This window comes from Bos javanicus, chromosome 12 (assembly GCF_032452875.1).
Source record: "Bos javanicus breed banteng chromosome 12, ARS-OSU_banteng_1.0, whole genome shotgun sequence".
NCBI classification, from domain to species: Eukaryota; Metazoa; Chordata; class Mammalia; order Artiodactyla; family Bovidae; genus Bos; species Bos javanicus.
Genome location: NC_083879.1, coordinates 87197964 through 87208753, shown reverse-complemented (window position 1 = coordinate 87208753; position 10790 = coordinate 87197964). Strand labels below are relative to the sequence as shown.

Below are 10790 nucleotides of genomic sequence, written 5' to 3'. Positions count from 1 at the left end.
AGAGAGAAAAAATGAAAAAAAGCGCATTTAGTAAGTTCTGGGAAAACTTAAGTAGCCATATGTACGTGCCACTGGAGTTCCCAGAAGAGAGGAGAGGTTTGAGGGACGTGAAACAGCATCTGAAAAATAATGGCCAAATTTTTTCCAAATTCGATGAAAACTGTAAGCTCACAGATCCAAGAAGCTCTGGGACCTCCAATAACAGAAGTGCCCCCAGTTAATTAAAGATCTGGTGTAAATCACGACTAAAGGATTTTCTGCCTCACCCAGATTTTTGACAGCAGTGCTTCTCAGGACAAGCAGGGAGATTAACGTGGTCAATATTCTGTGTAAGCGCCTGCCATTCCAAGCCGGCTTTGAGTCACTGCTCTTGGAGTCCGGCTGAGGTGGGCAGCTGAGAACAGAGCGCAGACACAGGGGCAGACGTGCGGGCTATTGAATTGTTAATTCTGTCTGTAGAGGTTTCGGGGGAACATCCCTTTCGCTGAAATTAACATATTCACGTTCACTGCTGCTGCTAAGTCGCTTACTGCTGCTGCTAAGTCGCTTAAGACTGACTCTGTGCGACCCCATAGACGGCAGCCCACCAGGCTCCCCGTCCCTGGGATTCTCCAGGCAAGAACACTGGAGTGGGTTGCCATTTCCTTCTCCAATGCATGAAAGTGAAAAGTGAAAGTGAAGTCACTGGGTTGAGTCCGACTCTCAGCGACCTGCAGCCCACGAGGCTCCTCTGTCCATGGGATTTTCCAGGCGAGAGTACTGGAGTGGGCTGCCATTGCCTTCTATCCCCCCTTCTAACCTTTGACCTCAAGAAATCTGCCATCAGCGGCGCTCACTGTCCCGCCAGAGAAGGTGGGGTGGGCGCAGGTGCGGACTGGAGGTCGGGGTGGGGGTGCCTCGCCGCCCCTTCACTGCCCCGCGTGGGCGCGTGCTCCGGTCAGGACCCCCGAGGCGGCGCCGGCCGGCTACCTGCCCCGGTCCCCCGAGGGGGCTGCCCTGCTTTGGTTTTGCTTGTTTGTGTGTGTGTGTGTTTATTGTGACTTTGCGAAATACTCCAGGACGAGAGACAGAAAGTCTTGGTCTCCCAGAAGGAGAGAACGCAGCTTTTGGTTTAAACGGCTACTGGGAGCCCTTGAGGTTTTCCAACGTCATCACCGTAAAAACAGAAACTAGAGAAGGACATCATCTAATCTCGCTCCCTGGACCCCAGTGGGGCTCCCTTTGCCTTCAGTCTGTCTCTCCTTTGGTGGGTACATAGTCTTGAGAATACGTGCCCCGGAATGAAGTCTTCAGAAAGGACGCGGAGATCTGGGGCGCGGTCGGGGAACCGGGTGGAAAGAGGTTGGAGGCTGGTAAATGTCCGTCTGTACCTGACAGGCTGGACTCGCGTGACCTCCCCTCCGCGTTCGCACCGCCCGGTTACATAAACTTAACCCGCGACTCGGGAGAAGCTCCCGGGCGCGGGGGCGGGGGGAGGGGGGACTCCCCGCCTCCGTCCCGAAGACCCGCTGCCCCTCTGGGCTTTGATCTTCCTCAGAAAACCGGCTCGGCCCGGCGGCGGAGAGGCAGGCGCGCCCCGCCCGCCCCGCGCGGCCCCGAGGCCGGTCCTGCCGCGCGCCCCGCCCCCGCCGCCGCCCCCGCCCAGCCCCGCGCGAGCGCCGCGGTGCCGCCGCCGGGATGTGACCTTCAGAGCCGCCCGCACAGGATGACCAGAGCCACTGCCCCTCGGCGCCCGCGCCTCGCCACGGCCCCCCGGGCGCTCTGACCGCGCGCGCCCGGCCCCCGGCCCCGGTTTCAGTGCTGGCCCTCGGCCCCGGCCCCGACCCGCCCCGCCCCGCCCCGCCATGCCGCCCGGACCCGCCGCCGCCCTGGGCACCGCGCTGCTGCTGCTCCTGCTGGCCTCCGAGTCGGCGCACAGTGAGTACCGCGCGGGGCCGCGGGGCGCGCCGGGCCGGGAGCCCCCCAGCACCCCGCCCCCCCGGAGGGCGAGGGGCGCCTCGGCGCCGCACCCCGCGCGCCCCGCGGCCCCGCACGCCCGGGCCCCGGCGCCGCCGCGCTGACGGCGCCTCTCCGCTCTCTCCCCGCTCCTCCCGCCCGCCCGGGAAGCCGTGATGCTGCGGGCGCGCGAGGCGGCGCAGTTCCTGAGGCCCAGGCAGCGCCGCGCCTACCAGGTCTTCGAGGAGGCCAAGCAGGGCCACCTGGAGAGGGAGTGCGTGGAGGAGCTGTGCAGCCGGGAGGAGGCCCGCGAGGTGTTCGAGAACGACCCCGAGACGGTGAGCGCGGGGCCGCGCGGGGCGGCGAGGCGTGCGCCCGGAGCCTTGGGGAGGCGAGCGGAGCGTCGGGGCAGGCGGGTCCCCTCGACCCCCGCTCCCGCGCGCGGCACCACCCTTCAGGGGACCCGGGTCCGCGCGCGCACGGACGGGAGCCGGGGGTCTGCGGCAAACCTTTCTGCGGGCACACCGACCCTTATACAGGGAGGCGGGCAGCGGCGGCGGAAGGGCAGGGTGCTGTGTGCCGCCCCGGCCACCCTCAGGCCTCCTCCTTTCGAGCCCCTGTTCTCCCGGTGATGCCAGGTGCCCCTCAGAGGAGGAGCGGCGGCCGATGCCAGCGGGGGGTCCTGTGGACGCCCGCAGCCACTTCCCGCCGCAGGCCTCGGAAGGCAGCCGCCTTGAAGGAAACTGCAACTCTGACAGCTCAACCAGAAAGCAGTAGGGTCTGGCTTAAAACGTAGACGAAATAAATGGTTGGAGAGCCCAAACAGTTTCCTGCCTCCCTGCCCCCTTGGCCAGATTAGAGGTGGGGGTGGGGCTGTCCGCAGATCCCTGTCTAGAGGCGGGAGCCTTAGCTTCAAAGACGGAGGGCTGGACGAGCCGGAAGGCAGCAGGTCCCAGGCAGGGAGGACTGGGAGGACCGATCAGGGCTGGCACACGCGGGAGGGCGGGCCAGGCGGCCACAAGGTGCGCCCTGGGAACCGCGGAGACTGCAGGAGCCTAAGGTGCTGGCTCAGGACAAGTTTCTATTAATAACGTCGTGAAGAATGTGGGGCGACAGGCAGCCGGCCTCGGGGAGTGGCCCTGGGTGCACTGTGCCATCTTAGTTGGGGCAGAGACTGGGGTGTGTGCCCAGGAGCCCCCCGCGCGGAAGCAGGGCTGATAGAGGGGTGGGCTCACCCTGCCTTGCTCCACACCCTGAGGTCAGGATGATTTCACAGCTGGTTTTGGTTCTACTAGAATAGTTCTTTTAAAGAATTCTTCTGGGGTGGAATAAGCGTCTCGTGCAGTGAACAAATAAGTGTGAAGGATGCAGGCTTTTACGTGACTCGCATTTCTGACTGGCTGGCTTGACCCACCCCGTGGTCCCCTATGTGAAACAAGCTTGATGGTGATGACCAAGCTGTGCCCTTCCTTGGCTTGGCACAGCCCACAGCTGCAGTGGCTGAGCTGTGACCGGTGACTCTCGGTGTCAGTAGCGGTGCGCGTTAACCGGTTGTGAGCAGCAGTTCTGCCCCGCCCCATCTCTTCTGCCTGTCCTCCCGTCTCTTTGATGATGATGAGTCCTGCTGGCCCCGGGGAGCTTGCTCTGAGGAGCGTTTCTGAAGGTCCCACACAGGCTGTGTGCTGGCTGCCTGGGTTGCTGCCCGGCTGCGGGGTGTGTGATAAGTGTGTTCCTACCAGTCCCAGGCCCAGCCTGGAACACTGGCTGCCACAGAGCATGGGATGGGGCTTGCAGGTGACCAGGCTTGAGGGCAGTGAGGCCGCCGCCCGCACCAGCCCTGCCCCACCCAGGCCCTGCTCCTGCAGGACAGAGAGGCCTTGGGCTGGACACACCGCACACTGGTCACCGCGCACCCTTCCCAGAGCCTACCCCGCCCCACTGTAGCTGCTCTTAGGTTTGTAATAACCCTGACTGTGCTTAGTCACTCAGTCTTGTCTGACTCTGTGTGATCCCGTGGACTGTAGCCCACCAGGCTCCTCTGTCCATGGGAGTCTCCAGGCAAGAACACTGGAGTGGGTGGCCATGCCCTCCCCCAGAACCTTGTCTGCAGTGGATGAAACGAGGGCAAGGACAGCAATGCTCACAGCAGCGACTTTAACACGGGGCCTTGCACCCCCTGGTGCCATGCCCTCCCTTCCTGGGGGTTTGCCTCCCACACCCGCCCCATCCACCCCGTCACACAGGGCCTTGCACTTCCCCCAGCGTCCTGCCCTCCCTTCCAGGGGGAGTTGCCTCCCACACCCGCCCCATCCACCCCGTCAGGAACGTGTGGACTCCTTGCACATCAAAGCCGCGTGTGAGTTTTCAGAATGCTGTCCTGCTTCCTGACCCATCCTCGAATCACAGTCACACCTTTCCCTTTATTACCAGCTTCCCGGGTGGACTGGCTCCTTCTGCGTTCACCAAGGGGCAATGGCTTCTGGAGGAGCCAGTTCGGGTCGGGTCGGGGGTTGGGACTGGTGCTTAGGGGACTTCCTCGTGTCCAGTTCTGCTCTGGTCGACCAGATGCCCCTCCAGGCATCCACGCTATCTTTTCCCTCACTTTGAGGAGGTTCTGGATTCCAGGACTGGGGGAGACCCTGCAAACACAACTCACTCCTAATAAACCTTTGGAAAAGCAGCTAGTCAGGTGAGGCGGTCCTGTGACCTCACGCATGGGCACCCGGCTCCTGAGAGTCTGGGCTCTCCTGAGAAGCATCACTTCCTTGCCCTCAGATTCCTGGCTCTTTGTGATCGTGTGTGGGTGTGACCCCAACGAGGCCCTGGCCTTAGTTCAGGAAGTCACAGGAGCCCCGTGCATCCCAATGTGTGATGGGGAGGCTGCGGCCTCTGGGCTGAGAGCGCTGCCAGATCAAGGGGCCGCTGCCAGGACAGCCTGTCCTCACCCGCCAGCCGCGGCAGGACTTCCTCCGTGCGGCTGCCCCATCACAGCCACACACGCCTGCGTGAGCATTTCCCACGGGCCCTTTGCTTCTGGCAGAGGGGCAGCGTGTCCGGTGTCTCCAGGGCTGAGGGTGGGGCAGAAGGTGGGGGTGGCCGCCCTGTGCCCGGGCTGGGTGGGGGCTCCGGCACCTGGAGCGGGCTCTCTGGGCCACGTGCCTGCCCTGGAATCCCTGGAGGCGGTGCCCTCTGTGCTGGGTGTGTTCTGGGTGCTTCCTGCCCAGGCAGATTGTTCCACCCTGGGCCGCCTTCCTGTCTGTGGACGGGCCCCTCCTCTGAGCAGGTAGCTGTGGGCACCTTCCTGATTCCGGGGGCTGTGGAGCCTGGAGAGGAAGGCGCCTGGGGCCTTCCTGATGCGTCCAGTGCTTCCCAGGCTTCCCTCCAGGCACGAATAGTCTCCTCCACATTCTTCCAGCCTCAGGAGTGTTCCACCCTGCCCTCCCCTGGAGCCCTGTGATTAGACTTCCTTCTTATCTTGTTTTCCTCTCTTGTTACTCTGTCTTCCCAGCACTGTCCTCCTCCTGGGGTCTTGTTCAGAGGACTCTGGGTGCCGGGCGCCCTGCTGGCCTTCCCGAGTTCTCCCGAAAGTTCGCCAGCCCGGAACAGTCACCTTCCTACTTAGGTCCTTCAGTGCAAGCGGGCGCCAGAGCCCGCACCAGTGCCCCTGGCTTCAGGAAAGGATTCCGGATGAAAGACTCACCCAGTCTGACCCTCGGCCCAGGCCTGGTTTGCCACCTCCCAGCGCAGGGGCCACCTGAGGCCTGCAGGTCGGAGGGGGCTCCAGGTCTTGGTCCTCCAGCCCTCGTTTGTTTGAGATACAGACAGTGATGCTCACACGTCGCAGACTCGGTCCTCACAGGTCTGCAGACTCGGTGCTCACACGTCGCAGACTCGGTGCTCACAGGTCACAGACTCAGCACTCACACGTCCGCAGACAGTGATGCTTGGGGCGGGGGACACCCCCAGGGAGGGGACAACCCCTCCCTCAAGTCTCCCCTGTTGCAGTGGCCTGAGGGGTCTCAGGGGCACAGAAATGGGGTCCCAGCAGGAGGCGATGGGGACCTTGTCACCCCCCGTGACCTCCAGGATAGCCGAGGCCCACTGCCCCCCACGCGCCACCCCACCGTGACAGCAGCTCCCTAACATTCACTCACTCAGATGCTCAGGCACACTTCCCTCAGCCCCCTGAGGGTCCATCAAGGATGGGGCCAGGCCCCACGGGTGCAGACTCAGCCCCAGCTCCTGTCTGTCCAGGAAGCCCCCTGCCCACTGCAGCCAGGCGTCCCCCAGGACCCAGTCCCTCCCAGGCTTCCTCCATTGGAAGCCAGCAGGGGCGGGTTCTCTGAGTTGTCTGGCCTGTTGAATTTTCTCCAGAGTTGACTCCGCACGACCCAGAGGCCTGCAGACTGCTGGTTAGACGGGGGGCACGCAGGGCCCCCACATGGGCCAGCCTCTCCCCCGATGGCCTTGGGGGAGGGACAGCTCTGTCTGGCCCCCGTTTGCTGCCCCTGAGCCCTCATACACGCTACTCCTGGGGGGTCAGCCCAGTGCGGAGCTGGGCCCTGCGGCCTAATGACAGGAGGGGCCCCTAAATGATACGTCGTCCGCGCCCATGGGCTCAGCATCTGTGGAAAAACGAAAGATGTTCTGAAGGACACTGCAGGTCTGCTTGTGGGACTTAGAGAGAAAATGCCCTTTAAGAAGCTGATGTTCACAGCCTGGTTTCTGAGATGCCGAGTGGCTGGGCTGGGACGCTGTAAACCCAGCGGGGCTGTTGCTTTACTCCAGCTCTGCCGGTGCGTGTGGGATGTGCTGTGTCTGCTGGGCTCAGAGGTGGGAGCTGTTTCTGGGCTGCAGACTTTGGTGGGTTTGAGAGTTAGTGTAGATATTGGGGTTCCTGGCCCTGTGATGGTGACTTCAGTCCAGTGATCTCACTGCAGTCACGTGTGTACGCCTGTAATTGTGACCCTGGGAGAGTGCAGGTCGTTACGTTTTAAAGTAATTTTTAAGGAGGAGTTGGGTGTGGGATGACCCCCAAGCCCTCATGCTCTGTGCCCTCACCCAGCTCCTGAGACCACGAGGCCTCATTCCTGCCAGGCCATCTCTGCTGGCTCCTGCCCTGCCCTTCTGCTCCGTGGGCTCCTGGTGGAGGCCCCCTGCTCACCAGGAGCTGCTGGGCATGTCCTTCTCCCTCCCCCGCTCCCATGCTGTCCAAGCCCCCAAGGCCCGCCACCATGTGTGGGCAGGGACAGGTCAGAGGGGGCAGGAGCGTCGCTCAGACTTGGAGGAAGATGCGTTGTTCTCTGTCACCCTGTAACGTGTCAACAGGAGCTACTCTTCTGGGGCCGCAGGAGGTTCCACGCCTGCTTTTTTTCAGCTCCTGCCAGCATATTCACAGCTGCCAGGAGGAGCACCTGGCCAACAGTGGGGTACTCCTGTGTCACCAGAGGGTATGGTGAGGCCCGGCCCCTGGGGAGGCTCAGGACCTGGAGAAGCTTAGGCCCCAGTGCAGCCCAGTGGCTTCCTGTCCTGCTGGTGGGCACCCTAGCCACTCAGGTGAGCATCATAGCTGCATTTGGCCTTGAGAACAAAAGCGTCTCCAAGCAAAGCTGTGAATGATCAGCCAGTGCTGTGAAGGGGAGTGCCCGCAGCCCTGAGAGGCCTCCGCCAGGAGAGCATAGGAGAAGGAAAGAAAGGCCTTCGTGTTGCCCATTTCCCAGAACATTCTCACCGACTCATGAAATCTTCACTTTGCAGGCCATGACACATCTATTTGCACTCATTTTTCAAATTCAGTTAGCCTGGTACTTTGGCCTCATTCATTTCAGTTCAGTTCAGTCACTCAGTCGTGTCTGGCTCTTTGCAACCCCATGAATCGCAGCACTCCAGGCCTCCCTGTCCGTCACCAACTCCTGGAGTTCATTCAAACTCATATCCATCAAGTCGGTGATGCCATCCAGCCATCTCATCCTCTGTCGTCCCCTTCTCCTCCTGCCCCCAATCCCTCCCAGCATCAGGGTCTTTTCCAATGAGTCAACTCTTCACATGAGGTGGCCAAAGTATTGGAGTTTCAGCTTCAGCATCAGTCCTTCCAATGAACACTCAGGACTGATCTCCTTTAGGATGGACTGGTTGGCCTCATTAGAATGGTTTAAATAAGACAGTGTGTTTCTCTCTCATGTAAAAGGTGGAAGGCAGGCTTCCCAGGGCTGCTCAACGGTGGGGGCCCAGGGACTTACGTGATTTATTTGTGCTCCACTGCACGAGTGCATGGCCTTTGTCTCCCAGGCCTCCTCACACAGTGGGTAAGATGCTGGAGAACCAGCCATCACATCTGCATTCCAGCAAGGAGGCCAGAGAACCAAAGTACCCCACTCTCTCTTTACTGTTTTGCTCCCTGTGTGTATCCCATTGGCTAGGACTTAGTCACACGGCCACGCCTACTTGCAAGGGCGTCTGGGAAGTGTAGTCCTGCAGCTGGCTGCACTGTTGCTTAACTGAATCCAGAGTTCTATTACTGGGGATGAAGGGAGAATTGGATGCTGGACAGCAGCTACAAATCTCTGCTGTGGGGAAGCAGTATTTGGAAACAAACCTGTTTTATGAGGTCCATTTCCAAGAGTATTTTCGTGCCTGGCAGGAGACACTGTACTGAGCCACGCCAGGAGGTTTTGCACAACACGCTTCGCACGCAGGTCTTTCAGCTGCACTTTCACAACCTGTGCTGGGAGGGACCAGCCCCCTCCAGTCCCTGGCTCAGGCCCCACCCTGGGCCTTGGGTCTCCCATCCGCCGGAGCCTGCAGATGCCCGGGCCTGCCAGCAGCTGAGCCGCTGCGGGTCACCGGAGCAGTGGGGACTCATAGGGGGCGGTGCGAAGGGATGTGCCGGGGGCAGGGGCAGACTGCTGGGAAGCTCTCAGTAGCGAGGGGCGCTGGGATCTCCACGCCCCAAGGGTCACTGCCACCTGCCCCAGGCCCTGAGCATAGCATCCAGGGCAGCTCGTCCTGACACTGATGTGACCGGGACCCGGAGAACCCTGCCCGGCCCCTGTCATGTGGGGCCAGGCTGGGTGGGAGGGGATGGCTGTGGGGATGGAGGGGTGTTGCGGCCCTGGGAGTCACACGCACGCACACACGTGCCGAGCTGCTGCAGGCCCCGGGTCACCCGTGCCTCTGGCTGGTGACATCAGGGCTTTGTTCCAGGGCCTTCCTGCAGCCTGTGCGTCAGTGTCTGAGGACGGAGGGGACGCAGTGCCCTCACAGGGTGCCTGGGGGCCCACCTGGGGTCCTCCAGGAGAGCAGGGCCTAGGGCGTCTGGGAGGCCCGTGGCCTGAGAAGTAGCGTCCGCGTTTCCTTTGGTCTCACAGGGTCCTCCGCGCCTAGTTGGGAGAATCTCAGGAGAGGAATTGGGGGATGGAAGGGAAGAAGGCATTTGTCTGAACTCTGCCAGGAAGATGTGTGGAGCCCTGCGGGGTCAGCGGGCACCGAGGGAGTCTGGGCGCCTGCCTGCAGGAGGGGTTGTGCTGAGCCTCACGCTCTCGGGGCCCAGCGCCTGGGCAGCAGCAGCCTCTGGACGAGACCGGGGTGCTGGCCAGGCTGGGCCTTGGCGGGCCCTCCCCTCTGGCTCCCGGGGAGAACACCTGTGTCCGCCCTGTCAATAAGCGAACTGCTGTGACACCCAGCCTGCTTTCAAAGAGTAGAGATCTTAGGAACTAAAATTGTGGACAGCTACAGGTTAAAGAAAGCAATAAATTCTCAGTTCACTGTTTGAGAAACCACTGGATTTGTTGCAGTGTGATGTGAGAGTCCTGTCATGTTGGGTAACCCAGGTAAAGGTCCTGGACACTCCAGACAAAAGCATTCAGGCACCACCGACACGGTGTGTCTGGAGGGCAGCATCCGCAGAGGTCAACGGAGCTGGGGGTGGGTGTCCCCGGCTCATCTGCGCTCAGGGCGGGGAGCATGCGTGGCTGGTGGAAGGGAGGGCTGCATGGGGGCGGGAGTCCCAGCCTCACCTGGGCCCCGCGGGGATGTGAACGGCTCTCCTTTCCCCTTCGGGGGATGGCTCATGAGGAGCAGAGGGAGAGGAGGCTCGGATGTGCTGTGCCGTGGCACTCGACATGGCCAAAGCCCACGGCAGCCTCACTGCAGACCTCTGCTCTCCTGCTAACCCCAGACAGATGCCACGACCCACAGATCCCGGGAGACCCCGAGAGTGCTCATCACAGGGGCCCAAACCCGCCTGTCTGTCTGTTCCCAGAGCCAAAGGTGCAGGACTGAAACTGGGAGGAGAAAACGCAGCCGTTGGTAGGGGGCAGGCCTGGGAGCCAAAGGGGGCAGGCCCCTCCCCCAGCCCCGCCTGCCTCTCTGTCACGTTTGCATGGGTGTCACCTTCGCCGGTGCTTCAGAAGCCCTGGACTCGGTCTGATCTTTGCTTTTAAAATAACGTTTTATAAGAAGCACCCCTACCAGAACGTTATTTCTAAAAGCATGAACTGACTGCATCTGCCCAAGGCGCCCCCACCCAGCCCCCAGGCCCGGGGGCCCAGCCGGGTGATGGAGGTGACACGCAGGGTCATGGGGAAGCAGGGCTGCGGCTGACCTGAAGTCTCAGCTTCCTCATCTGTGATAATGGGCTGAGAGCGACCTTCCTGGGAGGGTGGTCGGGAGGATTAGACACCAGCAAGCTGGCAACATCAGGTCACTTGGTTTCCTCGGGGAGGGGATTTAGGACCAAACGGCTCCGCCGTCAGCCCTGAGGGGCGGCAGAGGCAGGGGCGGGCTGCTGTGACCCCGCCCCGTGGCAGCTGGAGACCAGAGTCGCTGCCCAGCTCCAACCTTGTAATTCGCAGTCA

At 61.8% G+C, this 10790-nt stretch overlaps 1 protein-coding gene and 1 long non-coding RNA gene across 2 annotated transcripts in view; both read left to right on the top strand.

The window, feature by feature from the left end:
• Positions 1-1657: 1657 nt before the first annotated feature.
• The window catches only part of GAS6 (growth arrest specific 6), a 28175-nt gene continuing 19042 nt past the window's right edge, over positions 1658-10790 (top strand). Inside the window, exons 1-2 of the mRNA XM_061435469.1 lie at positions 1658-1917; positions 2107-2273. Coding sequence (XP_061291453.1) covers positions 1845-1917; positions 2107-2273 — 240 coding nt within the window. The 5' untranslated portion in view covers positions 1658-1844. The remainder of the gene's footprint in view (positions 1918-2106; positions 2274-10790) is intronic.
• On the top strand, positions 2681-9711 carry LOC133258658 (uncharacterized). Its single transcript, XR_009740128.1, has 2 exons — positions 2681-7491; positions 9303-9711. It is a non-coding gene; the product is annotated as an uncharacterized LOC133258658 (long non-coding RNA).